Source organism: Sabethes cyaneus, chromosome 2, assembly GCF_943734655.1.
Source record: "Sabethes cyaneus chromosome 2, idSabCyanKW18_F2, whole genome shotgun sequence".
NCBI classification, from domain to species: Eukaryota; Metazoa; Arthropoda; class Insecta; order Diptera; family Culicidae; genus Sabethes; species Sabethes cyaneus.
The window spans coordinates 190,458,041-190,482,944 of NC_071354.1; the positions used below are offsets into that span (position 1 = coordinate 190,458,041).

The 24,904-nt window shown below is 43.2% G+C and overlaps 1 protein-coding gene across 1 annotated transcript in view; it reads left to right on the forward strand.

Annotated features, from left to right (window-relative positions):
• The first annotated feature begins 900 nt into the window (after nucleotides 1–900).
• LOC128737478 (uncharacterized) overlaps nucleotides 901–24,904 on the forward strand; it is a 50,530-nt gene continuing 26,526 nt past the window's right edge. Inside the window, exon 1 of the mRNA XM_053832120.1 lies at nucleotides 901–1,154. Coding sequence (XP_053688095.1) covers nucleotides 1,088–1,154 — 67 coding nt within the window. The 5' untranslated portion in view covers nucleotides 901–1,087. The remainder of the gene's footprint in view (nucleotides 1,155–24,904) is intronic.

The window sequence follows — 24,904 nt, forward strand, 5'->3', positions numbered from 1 at the left end:
CGACCCACGGTTGAGTGCTTCAATATCATCTATAAAGTGAGTGATTATATTTTAACGGTATTATGAACGGCACTTGCGGATAATAATTCAAACTGACTAACAATGTTGGAATTGGAACATTACCTTTGAAACTATATTCCGTACCGATAGATTGTAGTTAGTTTTTATTACCTACCTACCAGGGCATAGTCTACCTATTGCTTTCGAACTCGAGGAGAAAAGTAGTAGTTTCTCTTCACTTTTCTTTCCCGGCCTAAAAGTTCCAGCGCATTGTCGATCTATGTTTTCTGCACTTCACGGCGAGCAGCAGTCAGTGTCTGTACATATGTTGAAAATACTAACTGTAATCCGAGATTATGCACATTCTTTTCATTCGTTTGAACGTTGGGAATAAATTGATCTTTTTACCCATTTCTACAGTACAGGTATTACCAAACGAATGGTTACTTGTCGCGCATTTGTTTCGAGAGAGGATACAGAATCAATCGGATTTTCTCACTGCTACTCACACAGTTTCACAAAACAAAAATTAGGAGAGCGGCTAGATATGAGGTGCTCTAACTCGAAGCACGTTGCGTTTGTGCATCTCTGTTCAGCACGTGTCCTCTTTGAGTGGCGCTGAGTGAAAGGCAAGTATAAACAAACCGCGGGCGGTCGTTGCTCGCTCTCAGAGCGCTGGCGAGCGAGAACTCGCTCCTCAATTGCTCATCTAATTTCATTATTCACAACAAAAAAAAGCTATTCGCCTATCCATCCTCGAACGCTTCTTTTAGTGTGTATCGAGATCTCAAAGCAAGCCAGCGCGTAAATGGAGTGCTGTGAAGTGTGATTACAAGTATTTTTTTATTATTTCAATTCATATTTTCCTTTCCTCCGTACCCGTGGTGACTGTTCCAAAATCCGTATTGTGCATCAGTGTGCGCTCGTAAGCGTGAGCGGTTTTGTCCGTGGTGGTGTTGTGTTGTACGTCGTCGGTACGTTGTGTCAGCTGCCGTGGAATACTGTATCTAATCCGGGAGGTATTACGGAAATTTCCCCTCGCAACGACGGAAATTAAAGCGAATCACGAAAGCAGCCAGTCATAAATATGGATAACTACGTCAAGAATTTACTCAACGGCTGGAACATGTCGGAGCTGATCAAAATTTTTCAAGGTACATATATCAAACGAGTGGGTTGGTTGGTTGTTTTGTAATTTTCACTACATACTACTGAGGCGAAGTAAAATTCCAGGAAGTTAACCGAATTGGACCACACACAATTAAGGTTGCAGTTGAAAATATTGTCTTTTAGGTACGAAGAATTTGTCAACCTTGTCATCCAATTGGTGCTGGTTGCAAATCGAGCCTGCACTCTACTCTAGTTTCTATTGTGTGGTGAGCCACGAGGAAAACTTTTCTGAAAGTGGTAAACGTAGTCATGCAGCAGCAGAAGGGGCGCTGATTTTCCATGGCTAGTTATTACGAGTTCCTTCGACTTAATGGTCGGTTGGCTGACTTTGGTTACCTCGGTCGCTTCGGCTTAAGTCGGTGGGTTGGTTGTTAGTTAAGCCCGATGGTTTTCTGCTGGTGGCGCGGCACTTCACTGTACATGTGTGCGAGCACACCGCACACCGGAGAGCGAATGCTATACTCTAGTCTGGTTACGAACAGTGTTGTGCAGTATAAATATTATGGTTTTATACTAGAGCTTATTCGCCGAGTCGCTTGGCATGTACCGTAATATTTTCAGCGATTTAAGAGCGATTGTAGGAAATATGCTGTTGTAACACAAAGTTTCTTTCGTGTTTTGCTTTGAGCTACAGGAAAATGATTGCGTTTACTTTTTTTCCGCTGCGCCGAAGCTACGCGAAGCCCCTTGTATGGGGAGCTTTGCAGGGCCACGATATTTTCAGCAGACTGGTGGCGCTTTCGAGCGATTATAAAAATGTGGAACTTCGTAACGGTTTTGTAATGCAGATGACTCAAACGTGGGACATATAATAATCGGCCATGATTCAATACAAAATTGAGGGGTTTTACCCTAGACGAAAATAAAATCGATTTATTATCGAGCATCGCAATGATTCATCTCATTCAATCGATGTGAAAAACTGGAACCCCCCAAGTGCCATAAGGATATGCAATTTACTTTTGATTGAGTAACTCGGTTTGATTTCACTGCAACTTTGTATATGTGCAATTCAAATGCTTGCACTATGCACGCTCTTTCAAGCTATGTTTTACATTCACTCACGATTAATTTTAATCATACATATCTCGTTTTTGTTTTAGGGTGCCTACTACAAAGTAAAATATCAAGAAATAAGCAAAGAAAGACGTTAAAAAGAAGTATTATCTTCTCATATTTTAAAAAATCGATAAATATTGAGGTATCAACCATGGGGAATTTATCAGTCGTTTCTTTAACAATGATAATATGATAAAAATTGAACACAACATCACGCAAACTTACCATGCAATCACGAATGACAAAGCACTTTCGTTCCAATATTGTTAACCAAGAGCAATTTCATGATTTTACAACGGAGTGTGTCGAACAAATATATAATGAGAAAAGTTTAGTTTCGTGTTGGTATGACATTCTGTCACATCTTCTGCATGCAATATGCTCTTTATTTCCAAACGAAACTGACTAATGTCTGATTTTCAATACAGGAATTAGACAATTCGTAAGGCAATTTTTTTTCTGACAACTAATTTTATTAGAAAATATCACAATCATAACTGAGAACTTAGATTTTCGCTGGATTCGCTAACCCTTGGCGTTTTGTGTAGAAGTTGCTGCTTTTTCGTTTACATTTTTCATCAATTGCATCGAAGCACTGTAACTATTGAGTATATTTTCGATATAAACCATAATTTCATTTACATTTTCAATATTTTGCCGTGAAAATAAACTAGTTTTAGAAGAGTACATTAGAAGGGGTATAGTAAAATGATCTTGAACACTTTGTATACCAAATTGCAGCATAGTCTAAGTATCACAAATTTTTAATCGAAAAAGTAGTAAGCACTTTTGAAAATAAATCACACTGGAATCAACATTCTAAAAAATTAATATTGAGGATGCGCGTTTTTGGATCGCACAAGAATGGGATCCGGTGCCTGAAGGATTAAATCACAAAATCGGCCGCATAATCCACACCAGATTGACGAAGAAAATCTTTCACCAACAGTATTGGGAAAAGGAAACGATGAGAGCTATTTAAGGAAAAAATTAGGAGACTAAACAAAGCGCGGAGTTCGAATTACTGAAAGACGATGAAATCATAGAAAGAATTCTTAATGCGTTCGATGCTGACGAAACGTTGTACGGAGAAAGTAATTCGAGAAATTCTTATCAAGGAAATCATACGTGTTTCTGATAAAGCTGCCTTAAGGGGACATAAACGACTAAAAATTTTGAAAAAATCATTATTTTTTTTATTTCAGATTTTGATTCTGCAGTCTTTTCCGCTTATTTTGTTTCGTTTACAAACCACAAAAGTTATAAAAGTCTTTGTCAAGCTACTACCAACAAAACAAAAAAAGTTTGTTCCAATACGTTGTGTAGTTTTTGAGAAAAAGGTACATAAAGTTTGAAAATCGTGGTTTTACAGGAGCGGCGTTTTATTCCGCTGAAGTTGTTCCACGCCGCACTGGAATGCTTATGTGTATGATCGTTTTTCGGCCACATCCCGTGGTCGGATCATTACAAATTTAGTATCAAAATAAGCGGAAAAGACTGCAGAATCAAAATCTGAAATAAAAAATAATGATTTTTTCAAAATTTTTAGTCGTTCATGTCCTCTTAAATGGAATAGACTTTACTTACTTACTTTACTTTAGTTGCAACCAGGGCCGGCGTTTCCCTTAAGCAAAACAAGCAGCTGCTTGGCATTGGCGTAGCTAGTGGGGGTGCCAGTAGCTTAGTATCTCGAATGTACGAGAAAATAAATTTCGTATCTCACTTTTAAGGGAATTAATCACCCAAAGATTTCTCTCACAAGAAGGGACTTGTTATACCAAGAAATGTTCCTAAAGACACTATATGCGAAAAACTTCACGTTTCGGCGCTATATCAAACGATCACGTATTTCTCTGATTGGACCACTGTGTGCTGGTGCAGTTGTTAAAGAGAACTATTTTCGTCGTACTGTAGCCTACTGACTTTCGTCAGATGACGATGGCAATCTCTCCAAACAGTGATTGTAGCTCATGATTCATACGTCTCCGTTGCTCTCAGCTTTCAGTTTGTACTCCGCCAAATATCGCCCGCAGTAGCTACCGCTCGAAAATAGCGTATGCCTAGCGTTTTGCGAAGGGCTAAGGAAGCCTAATTTCCCGCTTAAATGCGCAACTAGATCGTCTTACTAGTGTTGTTGTCCGTGTGCACCAGCAATCCCAAATACACGAACCCATCTGCCACTTCTAGTTCGTCACCATCAACAGTTACCATCCGCGAGAGGCACGCGTTTGTTTCCTTCGAGTATTTGGTCTTGGCCGCATTTATGTTTAGAACAGTCGTCCTAGATTACGATTTCGTCGGATCACCCCTTCAAGTGCGATGTTGAGTAGCATGCAAAATAAGTCGTCACCTTGTCCCAACTTTCGCCACGTCTCAAAGTAACTCGAAAGTATCCCCGAGATGCACACGGAACACAACACTCTCTTCAATGTAGCAAAGCTCAGTTGCATCAGTTTATTCGGAAAACCGTGTTCGTGCATTATCTGCCATAGCTGGTCGCGATCGGCTGTATCGAATGTTGCTTTGAAATCAGTAAACATGTGATGCGTGGACAGGTTGTACTCCCGACATATCTGGTAATTGCGCGGACCTTCATCAAGTACGGCTGGTATTTCCCTACAATACCTTGTGCTATCGGTGACCGCCAGATTAACTAGATCATAATCAAAATTTTTTTGGAAGGCATCCCCTAGGCCCCCTCCAGGGAAAGTTCCTAGCTACGCCAATGCTGCTTGGAGCGCCACTTCGAGGGGGCGCCATTTCGCCTACAAACTAGCATTAAATAAATAAGTGGTTAATATAAAACTTTTTTCCTTCTCCTTTAGCAGCACAAAGCCGGGATGGCAAGTGGTATATCTAGAGTTACTCTCTGCTGTATTGGGTCCTGGCCCAGCCAGCACCAAGTCGTACATCAAAGTACAAAAATTATCGTAAATATCGCTTAATAAATTCGGAATCGTAACTAATGTTTGATAAAGTGTGCTCAAGTTGATTTTCTGTCGTATATAATAACAGTAACTGACGCATCTTTTAGCATGTATATATGTACGCAATGCTGATTTTTAACTTTTTTATACATATAAAAATGCTAGCTGGGGGGCTATTTGCCGCCAATTCGTTGAGCATTCTGACACAAGTAAATCGACTTCAACCTGGTCGAGCCATCTAGTAATTTGGATCTCTCTATTCCTAAAGGCCCTCATACACGTACGAACATGTTGGCCGAAAATGTTGGTGAATTCATGCTCGGTCAACACTCTCGCCTGTGTATGAACGCCGCGAACCAAGCAGGCAAATGAAGATGTTGGCTTTGTTGTTCGACCTGAATGACCCGCCAACATTTTATTCGTTTTCAACCCAATGGGGTCCTTAAGGCCGATGAAGGTCTAGAAGAGAGCAGATGCTCTGCACGGTCATACGGTATTCTTGCGATGTGACCGAACCGACCCATCGTACTCTCCCAAATATCGATAAGTGTACTTTGAGAATCATTTCAAGTAGTGCCTGCAGTGCATGATTCATACGCCTACGCCATTCTTCGCTTTCCGTTTGCGCTCCGCCTCCTCCTGATGAAATCTATTCGCAACAAAACACAACAATCAAAACACTCAGATAAACGTGGTGGGAAAGTGACAATAATGATATTAAATTATTTAGAAACTTTTCGGGAGATTTTCGAATCTCTTCAGAACCGACAATCAGCAGATTTATGTTCGATGAAGCAGCAAGGTATGAGGACGAAGTTTCTGAAGCAACGGGAAATATGAACCGTTTTCATTTTTGAAGGTTCATCATTCTAATTCAAGAAACTGACAATTATTCAAAAGAAATGGCGGTTGACTGTGACCGGTGTTGCTAAGCTAATTTTCTCACACACGCGTACTCGTTCTAATGAACACGCCGGCATAAGCAATCCTTTCGGACTCCCGCTCTTGTTTATTCATACACTGCAACGACTTTTGTGAGTGTGTATTTAGTTAGCAGCCACGGGCGTCGCTCTCGCACGTCATTGCAGCCTGAGCAACTGATACCGATCACTCGCGAGGACTCGCACTCTCACCCGCGTGTAGAATCGAGGGCGTAAGCTGAAGAAGAAAACAAAAAGTAATGCAAAATCTGAATCCCAGTGTACCACTAATCCTCACGGGCAGCTGGCTGCTCATAAGTTTGCCTTGTGAGTGGTTATGCAGAAAGACGCTACGAGACTGTGCGTTTGCGAGAGCTAGTAAAATGTCTGCACACAACAACGCCGGCTGTTTTTCGTTTGTTCTGGGGGCGCCATTTTGAGAAATTGCATGGAGCGACAAATTGGCTAGCGCCGGCCCTGGTTGCAACGGTCCGTTATCGATCCTGTGCCGAACGAATTACGCTCCTCAAGTGCTGTCGCTCTTGTGCTGGCGTTTTCCAAACCCCTCGAACTCGAGCTAAACGTGCCGTCATCCCCGACAACGCCCATCCATCGGGAGCGGGATCTGGCCCGAAATCTACGGCTTCTTCCTGGTTCTCTGCTGAAAATAATTTTGACAACTGTTTCGTTGAGCATTCTGCGCACGCGCCCGGCCCACCGCAGTTGGCCACATTGTACTACCTTCACTATATTAGCATATTTGTATACTTGATACAGCTCGTGGCCGGTGGCGTAGCTTTCCCTGGAGGGGGCTTTTGATTATGATCTTGTTACTCTGGCTGTCACCGATAGCAAAAGGTTTTGTAAGGAAATACCAGGCGGGCTTGATGAGGGTCCGCGCAATTACGAGATATGTCGGGAGTACAACCTGACCGCGCACCACATCTTTATTGATTTTAAAGCAACATACGATACAGTCAAGGTTGGGACAAGGTGACGGCTTATTTTGCATGCTATTCAACATCGCACTTGAAGGGGTGATCCGACGAAATCGTAATCTAGGACGACTGTTCTAAACATAAATGCGGCCAAGACCAAATACTCGAAGGAAACAAACGCGTGCCTCTCACGGATGGTAACTGTTGATGGTGACGAACTAGAAGTGGCAGATGGGTTCGTGCAGTTGGGATTGCTGGTGCACACGGACAACAACACTAGTAAGAAGATCTAGTTGCGCATTTAAGCGGGAAATTAGGCTTCCTTAGCCCTTCGCAAAACGCTAGGCATATTTCTATTTTCGGCTATTGTCGAGCGGAAGGTACTTGGCGGAGTACAAACTGAAAGCGGAGAGTAACGGAGACGTATGAATCTTGAGCTACAAGCACTGTTTGGAGAGATTGCCATCGTCATCTGGCGAAAGTCAGTACGCTACAGTGCGACGAAAATAGTTCTCTTTAACACCTGTACCAGCATCAGGAACCAGCATCAGCTACTACATTGACTGTGAGATCTGCTGCCTGGGAGCTTTCGTAGAGGTCATCTAACTTGCTCTGCATATTGCTTCAGCGTTGTGCGAGCAAGACAATGTCATCGGCTAGGTCAAGGTCACTATTAGATGCTCCATGGTTAGAGTATTCCAAGGCAATCTCCGATTTGGTCAATCGTTCCAACTAATATCTCATCCATAACGACATAAAACAGTACTGGCGATAAAATGCAGCCCTGTTTCACGCCAGCATTAATACTTATAGGGTCGGACAATACGCCGTTGTGCAAAACCTTGTACAAGAACGCCTCTTACAAGGCCTCAAGAAAATGGACTAGCCTACCTGAAACTCCTCTGCGCCTAAATGCGCCCCAGATGTTTTTGTGGTTTAGTTGATCAAACGCTATTCGAAGTCAACGAACACCACTAGAAGAGAGTTCTGAAATTTATTGATCTGCTCCAATATAATAGGGAACGTGGTAGTTAAGATATGGTCCACACATGATCGGCTAGCACGGAATCCAGCTTGCTGCCGCCGAAGAGTAGCGTCGATCTTCTCCTGGATCCGGCTTCTGCACCGTGCGTCGTAGCTGGCAAGTTGCCTTTTATCCGCAGCTCTAGTCTCTCTTTACTTTCGCCTGTTCTAACATAGTCGCAAAGGGCACGATTCTTCTCATCTGTCACCCTGTGTCATTCGGCATCAATCCAGCGTCGATCTTTTACGCCTTCATCTCTACCACATCTCTCGCAGTTGTTTCAATGACACCATGGATGTTCCTCCACAGCCCACTTATATCCTTATCCCTTTCTTCCTACTGTTCTGCGATTCGTTGATCAAGCTTCTTGACGTATTTCACTGCCACGCCGTCTGCCGTCAACCGCAGGCTATTGAAACGCAACATCCCCTCAGTACAAGCTTTCGCCGCGTTCGACAACCTTGCCTGAAGCTTGCACATGACGAGATCAGAGGCGATATTTGGTCCCCGAAAAGACCATACATCGATGACATATGAAAAGTGTCGACCATTAATCAGAACATGATAGATTTAGGAGCTAGAGTCTCCAAATGGATGCCTTCAGGTGTGTTTCTGAATAGTCAGACGTGGAAATTAAGTGCTACGGATGGTCATTCTTCAGTCTAGGGCAAAATTTATGATCCTTAGACCGTCATCATTTGTCGATACATGCAGGTTATGTCTTCCAATGACAAAACGGAAGAATTCCTCCTTTGTGATCTGCGCATTTGCATCTTTGATGATGATTTTCCCGCCATGTTTTGCGCACTCTTCATAGATCCTATCGAGCCTGTCGTAAAACTTATGCTAAGCATCATCGAATTTATCATTTGTTGGTACGCCTATGTTGATTAGTCTGTAGTACACACTCACAACACACATTTTTTTCTTCATGTTGGGTATTTCTACCACTGTGACTATTTGCATTTGTCTCTACTGCGTTGGGAGTTGTTCTCCAAATATCAGAGGGTTCTAGCAGCCCTCTGTCAAAGAACCTTAACCCTCTAACGGGTAAGACCGTCTGTAGACGGCCTTCGCTTTTGAAGCTCCAGAGCCACATACGAAATTTGTCTTGAATGAACAATATGAGAAATATGTTCAGAACAGATTTCCTGACATGTTGATACTAATTTCACATCTCTTACTAATCTCACATCTGACCATGCGTTCAAAAGTTATCATCTTTCAAAAACAAGAATTCCGAAAAATTCCGAAAAAATTATTGTGCGAATATTCCCGTTTTTACGTTTGAAGGAAAAGGACATTTAGAACAAAATGTTCGATCTCAAATTTTTCCTATGAGTAATGTACAGGCTTTTTTTTCAATTTTGTGATATATTTGAACTAAAAATATTTGGGTAGAGCGTTATGCATGAAAAACTAAAAAGAGAAATTGGACTATTTCACACCTAGTCGTCCTCCAGATAAATATTTTCGCATGAAAATCAACACTCGAGCTTCTTTTGAGTGTACTTTCATGATAAAGTAATCATTTGCTCGTTCGCATCGTTTTTACGATGTTGCCCGTTAGAGGGTTAACCTTTTATTAAAAATTGCCGGACATCAGCATAACAGGTGTTCCGTGTCTTTTTTTTCTGGACTATAACACTAGTATAAATGCTTACCTACGGGACTCCACCGGACGCTGACAGACGCTGTTTGAGCCGCCCCTGGAGAATAGGCTCTCAAGTTCGCATATCCTAGCTAAGTCGCTTCAGTGTGTACATGAAGCATTTCTAGGTATGGGTATCGAATGTCATCGTTTGACTTAGATCTGCGAGTAAGCGATCGGTAGGGGCTTCAGAGAACCAGAGCTGTATTTGACGCTCCTTCTAGGCAACTCTCCCCATTTCATTCCTAATTAACATTCCGCTAGCAGTTTTGAGGGTTTGGATGAGAGCTATCTCGTAAAACATCAGGAGTCTGAACGAACTGATGGAAAAAGCGCGGACTCCGAATTACTGAAAGACAACCAAATCGTAGTAATAATTCTTATTACGTTCATTGGTGATGAAACGTTGTACGGTGAAACGAATTCTATGATCGACAACAACTACAATACCGAGGAATTACGGTTAATAACTGAAAGGAGTCTTTTACAGAATCGCAAGTCGGAGAAATTTTTCGTCCTACGAAGGCTGGACCGGTTTATGATGCCATGCTCAGAATTGAAGTGTATTCCAGGGAAGATGTTTAGCATAGATCGGAAAAATGGTAGTTGTGCATTTTACCGGTTATTATTGTGTTGGCAAAATGGCTAATAATTCATCGCTAGTTTAAAACATACACTTGCAATCAATGTTCAATGCTGGCGGGAAAATTCCAAACCCCATTTTTCCACTGCATTCAGAAATTATTGCGATTTGATGGAATCATCATGAATTAAAACAAATTTGAGATGAATTGCATGATTTTTATATCCAAGAATTGTTCTCTAATAATCTCTAACAGTCTGCCCGGCATAGCCGTCTGGAAACGCTTAACTCTCTCTATCTCATCTGCTACCATTGAATCGAGGCATATGCGGCAATTGTTTATTGTTCAAGGATGCACGCACCAGACGCACCGCTATCATAAAACACTCGATGTGTTACGGAATGTGCGCCCATTGGATGCAAATTAACTGTTGGCTCGTATAGTTCCACTAGCTATATAATAACAGCAAATGAAACATAAATCTGCGAGATCGTCTTTGTATTATATTTTAATGCTCAGGTCTTTTCATCTTTTGGTTGATTCGGTACAGTTTTTACGTCCGTTTACGTGTATTTTGAATATGGAGTTAACAAAATACGCCACTATAGTTCAAGCCCATCAATCATATTGTAGTCAGGGTCAGTTTTATATGGCAATACTTGCTTTTTCTTAGAGTCAATATCAAATCAATCTTCACAATATGGTTAGTACCTGGGCCAATTATTGCAACCCTACCTCTTTTCATAGCCCATTGCTTGAAATTTTCCCTGAACATTATGCATTATGTCGGTGTTCCGCTGATCTGATTGAAAGTCATTTCAGAAGGGTCAATGAATAACATTTTTCTCCAAAAAAGGGAGCAAACTTTTCTCAAGGTACTTCTTTTGGTTGATGGATCTAAAAGTTACGAAGCCATCACTTCTCAGTCCAGAGCTGCAGATTACTTGCTAAATTAGCAAAATTTGCGGAAACATTGAACTCATTTTGCAATGATCCGGGGTACGCGGTATATAATTCTTGTTCAGAAATGTGTTCGAAAACGGTTTAAGAACTGCGGGATCCACTTTAAATAGGCTACCACTTTCCAATGCGTGTTCGAGGCAACGGCTTTCGTTTTTCTATGGCTTCCGGGTTTTTTTTCCGATGGCCAAAAGTACCAACCGGATTCGAGGATTCGAGAAACATGTCCCGCCCATTGTACCCTTTGAGTTTTATCAACTTTCTGGATACTGAATTCGCCGAAAAGCTGCGCCAGCCCGAGGTTCATCCTTCTCCTCTCTACACCGTTCTCACATCCACCGTCAAAGCACATCAAATTATTTACCCGAAGAATACAAACTCGTCCACCACCTCGGAACTCGTCTACGCCGACTATCACACTATAGCCTAGGCAAGATCGACCATGCTCGGTGCTAATAGGCACTTGGTTTCAGACGTATTCTCCACTGATCCAACCTTCTCTGCTTCACGTTTCAGCTTGGTATAATACTGCTTATAGTTACTTATCTGGACGCCCATCTTTACCATGTCAGCTTCCCCCTGTTGTCCTCCAGTCACTTAGATTTCCATATTTGAACCGCCCCTTTATCAATTGCTATCATATTCCCATCCTGTTGAGACCTTCGTCTTATTAACGAGCAATTTGTGCACCTTTTACTGCAAATTGGAACATTCCCCACAAACTGGAAAAGCTCGTGGATGACACTATGGTGGGATAACATCACTGTCCGCTGGATCGAAATGCTTTGAGATCATACTGTATAAAGTGATTTTTAAGGCATGCAAATACTATATTATGCCTTCTCGACACGGGTTTTTTTCACAAGCGTTCTGTATAGTCGAGCCTCTGTGAGTTTACTTCCTTCTGTATAAGCAATATGTGTTGAGATATTGGAATATGGGAAACGTGGGCGTTCTCGTGAAACGATAAAGGCGAGCGGTCTATAATAGTCGATAGAACGGAATGAATAAAGGTTGTATTTAATTATCTTTATAGAACAAAATATGAGTGGCAGTGTTGCCGATTTAATTGGTTACAAAGTAGTTGTTATCGAACCCAGGTGTTCAACCGGTTCAACACTCCTCCTCAACGTTGATGGAATTAATGCCAATCGCCTTTCGCAACATCTGCAGCTTCACAGCAGAAAGCGGTTTTGTCAATAGGTCTGCTTCCATAAACTCGGTTGGACAGTATTGCAATTGTATGATGCCATCACGTACCATCTGCTTCACAAAACTGTATTTCGTGTCAATGTGCTTTGACCTTTTCTGTGCCCGATCCTGCTGCGTCAGAACGATGCAACTCTGGTTGTCTTCCATCACCAGGGTTGGCAGCTTTAATTGCTCGCCGATATCGGCCAACAATTTGCGAATCCATTGAAGTTCCTGAAGACTTTCCGCGAGAGCGATGTATTCAGCTTCAGTACTCGATAAAGCAACACATTTCTGCTTTCGGCAACCCCATCCGATTACAGCTCCACCAAATTTGAATAGGTATCCAGAACTAGACTTTCGATCACATACGTCACCGGCCCAGTCGGCGTCCACCCAGCATACCAGTTCCCGATCGTCGTATCCAAGTTGCAGCTCCATATCTATTGTGCCTTTCAAATAGCGAAGCACGCGTTTCGCCTCATTCCAATCGGCTTGTGTTGGATCTTTCACTCGTCGACCTAGTATAGATGTAGCAATCGAGATGTCCGGCCGGCTGTTCACAGCAACGTATAATAGAGCACCGATAAGACTTTGATAGTGCTTCAAAGTTTCCAGTCTCGTGCTCTCCTCCTCCTTACGTTGAAGAAAGCCGGGATCCATAGGAATTTTTGAAGTTTTCGCTGATAGCATTCCGAATCTTTCCAAAATTCGATTTAAATATGCTTTCTGATTTACACGGTATCGCCCATCTACCAAACGGATTTGAATTCCAAGAAACAGTTTTAAGTCGCCTAAGATGGTTATTTTAAACTTTGCATTCAAACCCTGAGCAATTTTCGCAAACTCCTCCTCGGTGTTGCAAATAACAATAACATCATCTACGTACAACAACAGAAATATGCAATGATTTCCAGTTGCTTTTATATATAAGCAGGGGTCAGCTTCTGACTGACGGAATCCTAACGATTTGAGTACTTCGTCGATTCGTTTATTCCAGACTCGTGCAGCCTGCTTGAGTCCGTATAAACTACGCCGCAAACGACAAACAAGCTTTCGGTCACCCTGTTCGTAGCCAGGAGGTTGGTGCATGAATATCTCCTCCTGTAATAGGCCATATAAATAGGCGGTTTTAATATCGATGTGTTTGGCTAGCATCTTCCTACGACTAGCGATTGTCAACATTATTCTAAACGTCGTCTGCCGTACAACGGGAGCAAAAACTTGATCATAGTCTGTCCCGTATTTTTGGCAAAATCCTTGCGCTACCAGCCGCGCTTTGTACCGGACTATATTTCCATTCTCATCCTCTTTGCATTTAAAAATCCACTTGCACCCTATTATTTTTCGATTTGATGGTGGTGCCACTAGCTGCCATGTTTTATTTTCTTGATGAGATTTCATCTCCTCATCCATCGCAGATTTCCATTCCGCGCGTCGCGAACTCAACATTGCTTGACGAAACGAACGAGGTTCTACTGCATCATGTTTCACGGCATTCACTTCCGCGTGATAACGTGTAGGTGGAACACCAGCCGTTGTTCTCTCAGATCGACGAACGGGCTCTTCCATCGGCGTATGTTTCAATTCTTCTACATCGTCATTAATCCGAATTTCAGCGTCGTTTTCATTCCAGCCGTAAAACTCTTCATCCGAATCCAAATCATCAGAATGTTTCGTATCAGAACTCGGTAGTTCATCCAACATCACTTCATTCTCGACAGGCGCGACAGTGCATTGCATATCCTCTTTCTTCTCCGGAATCTCCTCCTCAAGCTCCAAAAATCGAACATCTCTGCTGATCGTGATTTCGCCGCTTTTTGTATTTAATAACCGGTAGGCTTTGTGCTCGGGCGAGTAGCCGACAAATATCATTTTCACGGCCCTTGCATCTAGTTTCTTACGTTTTACCGATGGGATTAGCACATAAGCTTTACAACCAAATGAACGAAAGTGTTTGAGGTCAGGCTTACGACCGAACCACAGTTCGAAAGGAGTTTTTGATATCAACGATGTCGGCAATCGGTTTTGAATATAACAGGCTGTGTTAACAGCCTCGGCCCAAAACCGTTTGTGCATTCCCGAATCCGACAACATGCACCGGGCCATTTCACTCAGCGTTCGGTTTTTCCTCTCAGATATCCCGTTTTGCTGGGGTGAATATGCTGCAGTATACTCTGCACGTATACCTTCTTCTTGGTAGAATTGTCGCAACGCCTTGCCGGAGTATTCCCCTCCTTGGTCCGAACGTATAGCACGCGGTTTGCGTCCAAACTGATTCTGGACTAAGCGAACATATTCTCGGATTTTCATTTCCACCTCGGATTTCTCCTTCAAGAAAAACACATATGCATATCTGCTATGGTCGTCTATCATCGTCATATAATAACGGCATCCACCCGGTGTGATTTCCATAGGTCCACACACGTCGCTATGCACAATGTCGAGCACCTCTCGGGATGTTTTCTCGGCTACTTGCGGGAAAGGAGAACGAACCATTTTGCACTCGATACAACATTCGCACGTACATTCAATGCCGCAATTTTCTACATTTATTCCTGTAGCCAAGCCGTTGCGTTTTATAACGTTCACCACGTTTGGATCGCGGTGTCCGAGCCGTCGGTGCCAAGTATGTTGGCAGTTTTTAGTATGCTGTCGCTGGTTTGTTTTTGCCACACGATCGACTATCGTTCGCAACCAATACATGTCGCCTTTCCGATCTCCGATTGCCACTGTTGTGTTGCCGTACATTAGCTTGCAACCAGCCTCGTCGAAAAACGCATGTACACCTTTCGATGCAAGTCTGCTGACTGATATCATATTGCCTTCCAACGTGGGGACGTACAAAACCCCAGTTAGTGTTACATTCACTGATTCGCCACTACTATCTTCGCAAACGATTAGGCAGTCGCCTACGCCTTCTACACGGTTCTCGCTACCGTCAGCGACAATGACATTCGATCGCCGACCGGTCTGAAATTCTGTGAACGCACTCCTGTCTCTGCACATATGCGAAGTTGCACCGGAGTCGATCAACCAGGAACACGAACCTATTTTATTCTTCGTCTCGCAATGTATCATGAACGTGAACGACTTTTTGTCGTCTTCGCGCACTTTTCTCACTTTCTGGTTTTTCTTCATTTTCCCTTTACTCAGCTCACCACTATTGTTGGCATTTAGTGCCAGAAACTCTCTGCAGTGTCTCTTTTTATGCCCCATTTTACCGCAGAAAAAGCACGATACTGCTGGTTTTACCTCGTTACCAGCTTTTAATACGCGCTCTTCCAGATGGTTTCCGCCATACAACTTTTCGCTTTCTTCGATGAGTTTTGTCCGAACAAGATGCATCGTTAGTTCTTTATCGGAACGACTTTCCAAAGCAGTCGTGAGGCTGTCGAAACGAGTCGGAAGCGCACGCAATATCATCGCCACCTGCATATACTCCGAAAGCTTTTCACCAGCATTTTCCAATCGCGCATACAGCTCCTCAATTCCAAAGAGAAAATCCTCCATATTATCGCCTTCCTTGTATTCGGCATTGCAGATTTCCTTCAGTAGGGACACTTTTCCCGTTAGCGTCGCTTGATGATGATGCAACTTCAATGCATCCCACATGGCTTTTGCAGAAGTCTTCGCCATGATGAGGTTATGTTGGTTATCTTCCACCAACAATGCAATAGTCGCCATCGCTTTGGAGTCCGCTTCTTTCCACTCGTTGGTAATCGGTGTTGGCGGCACTCCCGGGTCAACGTAGCTCCACGTACCCTCTCTCCGCAACAACATCTGAACCTTGAACGACCAGGCACGATAATTCCTGCTGTTCAGTCGAATCACACCAACCTTAGCAAAGTCCATTTTTACGCGTGAACGAAACGATGCCGCATAAAAAGGAATAACTTCGCGAATTCGAATCCGTTTTCAGACCGCACTTTTCACTTTAGCCCAAAAGCTGTGCACATAACCTGTTGAGATATTGGAATATGGGAAACGTGGGCGTTCTCGTGAAACGATAAAGGCGAGCGGTCTATAATAGTCGATAGAACGGAATGAATAAAGGTTGTATTTAATTATCTTTATAGAACAAAATATGAGTGGCAGTGTTGCCGATTTAATTGGTTACAAAGTAGTTGTTATCGAACCCAGGTGTTCAACCGGTTCAACAATATGGACACAGTGATGGGCAAATTACGAACATCAAAGCAGTTTTCGGCACAGTGGACCATGAAATACTGTACGCCAAATTTGGTCGTCTCGCCTTTTCGGATAGACTGTGTAACTATACTATACTGCTATATATATAAAGATAGGATTGGTTGAATCGACGACGCTCACTCCACACTGCGGTGTTCCTCATGGAAGTAATTTAGAACCTCTAGTATTTGATTTTCGCTCAATGATGTCTCCTTCAACCTACGAAACAGCCGGGTGCTACTTTACGCGGATGATTTGAGGATTTATCTGGCCATCCGCAAATTAGATGATTGTTTCCGTCTACAGAATATGCTCGACAGGTTTACCAGAGAGTACCCACCAAATCGTCTTGTGACCAGTATAGTGAAGTGCTGTGTGACTTTTTATCTGTGTCTAAATAAGCCTGTTCTGTTTACCAACTCGACGGGACTGTTTTGAATCGAGTCCCCCAAATCAAGGATCTAGGCGCTTTGGTAGATTACCACTTACTTACTTACTTAATTGGCCTAACGTCTTATGACAAGGCCTGCGCAGTATAATTTCTCCATCTGTTTCGGTCCATGGCAACTGATCTCCAGTTCCGCGGGCACCCAGTGCTCGCCAGATCTCGCTCCACCTGGTCTTGCCACCTCGCTCGCTGTGCCCCTCTTCGTCTTGTTCCTACCGGATTTGATGCGAAAACCATTTTTGCAGGATAGTTGTCCGGCATTCTAGCAACATGTCCTGCCCAACGTATCCGTCCAGCTTTAACCACTTTCTGAATACTTGGTTCGCCGTAGAGACGCGCGAGCTCGTGGTTCATTCTTCGCCTCCATACACCGTTCTCTTGCACTCCGCCAAAGATGGTTCTTAGCACCCGCCGTTCGAAAACTCCGAGTGCTCGTAGGTCCTCTTTTAGCAATGTCCACGTTTCGTGCCCGTAGAGGACAACCGGTCTAATTAGCGTTTTGTACAGTGTGCACTTTGTACGGGGGCTCAGATTGTTCGACCGCAAGTGTTTGTGGAGTCCGTAGTAGGCCCGACTTCCGCTGATAATACGTCTTTTAATCTCACGGCTGGTATTGTTGTCCTCTGTTGCCAGCGAGCCAAGGTATACGAACTCGTCGACTACCTCGAACTCATCCCCGTCGATTACCACGGTGCTGCCCAAGCGAGCCCTGTCGCGCTCGGTCCCGCCCGCCAGCATATACTTCGTTTTAGACGTATTTATCTGCAATCCAATCTTCTCTGCTTCGCGTTTCAGTCTGGTGTACTGATCTTCCACCGCCTCAAATGTTCTGCCGACAGCATCCACGTCGTCAGCAAAGCAGATAAATTGACTGGATTTATTGAAAATCGTGCCCCGCATTTCGATCGCCGCTCGCCTTATAACACCTTCAAGCGCAATGTTGAATAGCAGGCAGGAAAGACCATCTCCTTGTCGAAGTCCCCTGCGAGATTCGAATGGGTCCGACAATCCACCCGAGATTCTCACACAGCACTGGATCCCATCCATCGTAGCCATGATAAGTCTAGTAAGCTTACCCGGAAAGCCGTTTTCGTCCAAAATTTTCCATAGCTCTTGTCGGTTTACGCTATCATATGCGGCTTTGAAATCGATGAACAGGTGGTGCGTGGGGACTCGGAATTCGCGGCACTTCTGGAGGATCTGCCGCAGGGTGAAGATTTGGTCTGTTGTAGACCGACTCTCCATGAAGCCGGCCTGGTAACTTCCCACAAATCTATTGGCTATTGGCGATAGTCGATGACAGAGGACTTGGGACAGCACTTTGTAGGCGGCATTCAGGATAGTGATGGCTCGGTAGTTCTCACAATCCAGCTTATCACCTTTCTTGTAGATAGGGCAGATAACCCCGTCTTTCCACTCCTCCGGTAGTCGTTCCGTATCCCAAATCTTGACAATCAATTGATGCAGACAGCCGGCCAACTTGTCCGGGCCCATTTTAATAAGTTCCGCTCCAATGCCATCCTTCCCCGCTGCTTTGTTGTTCTTCAGCCGCTGGATGGCTTCTTTAACTTCCCTTATCGATGGGGGTGGCACATCTTCGTCGCTTGCTGCACCAATGTGGTCACTTCCTTCGCTATCATGGTCTTCCGCCTGCACGCCATTCAGGTGTTCATCGTAGTGCTGCTTCCACCTTTCGATCACCGCACGGTCATCAGTCAAGATACCTCCATCTTTATCTCTGCACATTTCGGACCGCGGCACGAAGCCTTTGCGAGATCCGTTGAGTTTCTGATAGAACTTCCGTGTGTCGTGAAAGCGGTACAGCTGTTCGAGTTCTTCGCACTCCTTCTCCTCTTGGTGGCGCTTCTTTTCCTTGAAGAGTCGGGTTTGCTGCCTCCGCTTCTGTTTGTATCGCTCCACATTCTGACGGGTGGCTCTACGCAGCATTTGTACCCGTGCTGCGTTCTTCTCATCCAATATCTGCTGGAATTCCTCGTCAAACCATTCGTTACGTCGATTCGGTGCCACACTACCTAGGAAGTTCTCCGCTACGCTGTTAATGGCTGTTTTCACGGCATTCCAACAGTCTTCAAGAGGGGCTTCATCCAGCTCTCCCTCTTCCGGCAGCGCGGTTTCGAGAGATAACGCGTAGTTTTCGGCGACCTCTGGTTGCTTCAGTCGCGCTAGATTATACCGTGGCGGGCGGCGGTATCGTATGTTGTTCACAACAGATAGTTTTTGACGTATCCTTACCATCACTAGGTAGTGATCCGAATCAATGTTAGCGCCCGGATAGGTTCTGACGTCGATAATGTCTGAAAAGTGCCGACCATCTATCAAAACGTGGTCGATTTGTGATTCTGTCTGGTTGGGTGATCTCCAGGTGTACCGATGGTAGAGGTTATGCTGGAAGAAGGTACTACGTATGGCCATGTTCTTGGAGGCGGCGAAGTCGACAAGTCTTAGGCCGTTTTCGTTCGTTTGCGGGTGAGCGCTGAACCGTCCAATCACCGGTTTGAATTCCTCCTCCTGACCAACCTGAGCATTACAGTCCCCGATGATAATTTTGACATCATGTCTTGGGCAGCGGTCGTATTCACGCTCCAACTGCGCGTAGAATTCGTCTTTGTCATCATCGGTACTTCCGAGGTGAGGGCTGTGCACGTTAATTATGCTTATATTGAAGAATCGGCCCTTGATTCTTAATCTGCACATTCGGGGGTTGATCGGCCACCACCCGATCACCCGCTTCTGCATCTCGCCCATCACTATAAAAGCTGTGCCCAGCTCGTGTGTATTGCCGCAGCTCTGGTAGATGGTATGACCATCTCTATACGTACGTACCATCGTTCCTTTCCAGCATACCTCCTGCAGCGCTACGATGTCGAACTTGCGGCTCTTCACTTCTTTAGAAAGCACGTGGGTACTTCCGAGGAAATTTAGAGACCGACAGTTCCATGTTCCTAATTTCCAATCGTTAGTCCGTTTTCGTCGCCTGGGTCTTTGCCGATTGTTCCGATTAGAGTTATTATTATTACTTACGGAGTCCATTGCTTTGGTTTTTTTAGTGGTTCAGGCTTGCAAAGCCCGCAACCAACCCCACAGTAACGCCGGAGGGCCAACGTAGCTCGAAGGAGCCCTCCCCCCTGTCAGCATACGACCTTGGTTTCCACCGGGGTTGGTTACCCGATCTCCACCCGAGGTTGCTCGTATCCCGGCTGGTACCACGAGGAGGTTGGGGTAGGAGTTGCTAGGTAAGAGGCTGTGAACCACTGTGGGGTCTATTTTATGCCCAGTGCACAAGGCACCGATGGTACGCATTACCTAGCCATTTACCAGCCTGGTAGATTACCAACTGACTTTTATAATGCGCCACTCATCTATTGTAGTGAAGGCCAACTGCCAACTAGGTTTCATTTCGAAAGTTGCTGCAAACTTCACCGAGTCATAGTATCTTCGCGCATTGTACTGCTTATTGGTAAGATCCATTCACGAATTCGCGTCAATTGCTTGGTCCACCTAGGAAGAATTGTGAATTTCCCGAATCGTATCAGTGCAGCATAATTTTGTTCGACGCTACGAAATCCTCCATGGACGCACTCGCAAGACACGCCTTCTTATGAAGACCGGTGTGCATTGATTAGCATTGAAACACTAGAAGATCGACGGAACGCCAACCAAGCTGTTTCCGGTGCAAAAATTTTACGATCCGAGATTAAAAGTTCCGCATCGATTGGTCAGTTACGCATTTACGCACCACAACGTCTTCTAAAAACACTGCGTACAGCAACCAAGCAGACCGGACGATTCCAAGAGGCGTATAACTTGTCCGACTTCAACGTGTTCACAAAAACCTTTCGTCAACGTATTCGTAGAAGCTTGGGAAATTTTCTATATGTAACTTTAGATCATTAAGACCACATTTTTTTATACAATAAACAAGATAAACAAGATCTGTAATCGATCCGGAAATTCGCATAATGTAGAACTAACAAAGCCCAATTTCATTATATAAAGCTTCCGCCACCCCCTTGATAGGATCCTGTTTTTGTCAATCTTCAACTCCAAATGAATCTGCAGTCAATGAGCTGATTCCCTTATGTCAAGTTTTATAAAGATACGTTCAGGCGCACTAGCGTACCCAGACATAAACCGAAGGTGAGGCACTGACCTTTCAAAAAGAAAGTGTTGGATAGAAAATTCCTAAGTGATCGTAGAATAGCGGATTTTTTACGTAATTAATTTATTTATCGCAAAAATTCCGGTCGTTTTGGTTAACAACTTTAAAGTTTTGAGTTTCTTTATTAGGACTCTTATACATTGAATTTTATAGAGAAGGCGGGATGTGTGTTCTAGTCTAGGCCAAGCCGTAAAATTTAAATTGGATTTGAAATCCAACTTAAAATTGAACTTTAGATTAGACATCAGATTGGCATTTGGATTTGTATTCGGTCTTGACGTTATATTTAAAATTGGATCAAAATTGAAGTAAAAATTGGACTTCAAACAAAACCTGAATTGGAAATTGCAATTGGGCTTTGAGTTGAATATAAATTGGAATAGAATTTGACCTGAAATAGAACTGGACATCAGACATAAAATGGGACTTGAAATTTGACTTTAAATCGTAGCTGAAATTTGAATTAAATTCAAACTTGGGTTGAAATTGGACCACAATTGAACATTCAATTGTAGGTACTTAAAATTGGGCTTGCAATTGCACTTCAAATGAGTCTTGGTATTGAACTTCAAATTTGACTTGAAATTGGATTTCGATTAAACATAAAATTGGATTTAAAAGTGGACTTTACTTTTGATTTAAAATTAGACTTTAATTGAATTTGAAATCGGAGGTGAAATTATAATTAAATTGGGCTCGGAATTGTACTTAAAATTGCAATTGGACATGAAATTGGATCTCAACCGACCGTTTAAATTGGACTTGAAATCAGTGGTTAAATTACTAGAAATCGGCTATAAAATGGGACATTGCAATTAGACCTCGATTGAATTTTAAATTGCTGTTGAAATTGGAATTTCATGTGGTGTTAAAATCGGACGTTAAAATTCACTTGAAATTGGACCTGAAATCAGAGTTTAAATTTAACTAAATTAGACTCGGAATTGGAGCTGAAATGGGACATGAAATCAGACCAAAATTAGACTTTAAAATTGATCTAGAAGTTCGATTTGAAATTAGGATGGGAATTGGATATTAAATTGGACTTGAAAATGGGCTTTAAAATGGGAAATTGGAATCGGACTTCTGATTGGACACAAAAATTGACTTGAATTGGAACTCCAAATCGTACTAGCGAATTGACTTAATATTTACCCGAAATTAAAGTTATAATTGGACTCTATTTAACGCAATTAATTTTCTTATCGTTTATTATTTATTATCGGACTTTTGAATTGACAACTCCGGACTTCCCCGTGGCATATTGAGAAATTATTTGTTATACATTATATTTGTTATGTAGGGTGGGGCACGTGTCCCAGTGTGCCCAAGCCTGGGTGTTCAGGCGTTTCGGGGTTATGGTGCTACATACAAACATATATTCTTTTATATATATTTAGTCTTGGACCTCTTCGCTTGTCCACCCTCCTTTTGTTTTTCAGTCCGGCAGTCGTGAATGGCGATCGATTCATAAGCAGTGCATAAATGCTCATAAGCGGTGCATAAATGGTTTTTATTATAATTTTCATTTTTCAATCACCAAATAACGAAAATTAACGAAACGCTTCAAGGTGAAATTTCCCCGTACATTTTCTTCTTGATCGTCTCGCTTATCCGATAGGGACGACATGACAGGTACAGGGATAGATAGGGACGACATATTTTCCCTTCCCTCTTCGTCCCAACAGATCAAATTTTTTTACGTACGATGTCTGTGTTAGGGAGGTGCGCCAGAAAAAAGTGATAAAATTTCCTCGTCCGAACGTGTCACAGATTCTTAACGATGATTATACCAAGGTCAATTTGATATCTGTGTTGGGGAAGTGAACTATAGCCCAGGCTTGATTTTGCTCATCTCAAACATACATAGATAGTGCAATCTGCTTCTCAAAACGACCAAGAGCTTTCATTTTCTGTTCAACCATTGGCTCTTCCTCCTGTTTTCTTTTACAACCATTCCTCTTGCGCACAAGGAGCACAACTATAAGGAGAGCTAATCTTTTCCTCGTACACAGGAGGCAAGAGACTATTTGCTCCGTATCTCAAAGGTAATTATATGGACTGAAACGATTTGCTCGGTGACCTTGAAAACATGTAGTACAGAATGCTCTGGCAGAAAAAGAAAGATGAAACAAAACTAATGCTCATCTGCGAGCAGAGCAAAGCACTGCGAAAGTAAAACAACTCGTCGGTTGTCGGAGAAGATACCATCCGACTGAGAGAGAGCAAATCGATTCGTTTTCTGCGCTTTGCCAGTAGAACGCCGAGAATTGAGAATGAAGCCTGATAACAATATTGTTCGAGTCAGCTTGCACATTAGGTCGCCCTGTTCCTGTTGCTGGTGGGATTGTTGAAGAGAACTGTTTTCGTCACACTGCCGTTCGGCATCCTTCCGACGTGTCCGGCTCACCGTAGCCTACCGACTTTCGCCAGATATACGATATACGATACGATCACGTGATTCATACGTCTCCGCCACTCTCCGCTTTCAGTTTGTACTCCGCCAAAAATCGTCCGAAGTGCTTTCCGGTCGAACACTGCAAGGGGGTGCGTATGTCCTCCGAGAGCAGCGTCATGGCTTCAAGTCCATAAATCACTTTTGTTCTAATAAGGGTTTTGTACATCGACTGCTTCGTACGGCAGCGTATGCTATTTGATTGTAGCGTTTTGCGAAGGGCAAAACAGGCCCGATTTCCCGCTTGAATACTCTGCTAAATCTCTTTACTAGTGTTGTTGTCCGTGGTCACCAGCGGTCCCAAATATACGAATAACATGGTTACCGTCCGTGGGAGATACGTGTTTGTTTCCTTTGAGCCTCCTCCTTTCATGTATTTGGTCTTCGACGCATTTTAGGTTTAGCCCAATCCTCCTAGACTCTGTTTTCAATCTGGCGCAGATTGCTTCCCTAGTAAGGACTGTATCGAAAAGTCTTTAGCAAAGTCTATTCATGAATAAAAATGAAATACAATTATTATTTCAATTTTTGTTTTCGGTTTATTGAAAATCAGTATGACTTGAAACAATAACATGGCTTACATTAGACAAAATATTAGGTTCTAAAGAATGAGCGCACTTTTGATGAAACTCCTCCCAGCAAATTCTGCACACTAGCTTTTGTGCATTTCCTGGATGCTGCTGTTCAATTTTTCTTGCATTCCTCCATGCTTTGGGAAACTGTTCCTTCCATCCTGAAGATCCTCTTCACAATCGACCAGTAACTTTCAATTGGTCAGAGCTCTGGACAATTTGGTGGATTGATGTTTTTCTCGACGAATTGGACATTATTGTCTGAAAGGCACTGTAGTACAGGCTTAGCGCAATGTACAGATGCCAAATTCGGCCAAAAGAGAGGGGGAGACTGATACTGTTTGCAGAGAGGCCACAATATTTTTTAAAATTATTCATCTTTGTACATTTGAGCATTTATGCACAGTTTGTGAAGAAAATACGCATCGCAAACCACAAATACAAAAAGCATGCCATACTAAAACCTTCTGTCCAAACTTTTCCAGCGAAATCGCACTGTCGGTATCGTCAACCATCTCGTCCGCCGATTTCGGGTAGAATTTCGACCCTGGAAGCGCTTTCGAATCCTGTTTGACGTGAGTTTCGTCGTTCATATAGATGCACTTGTTGCCGTTGTCTATTATCCGTTTATAGT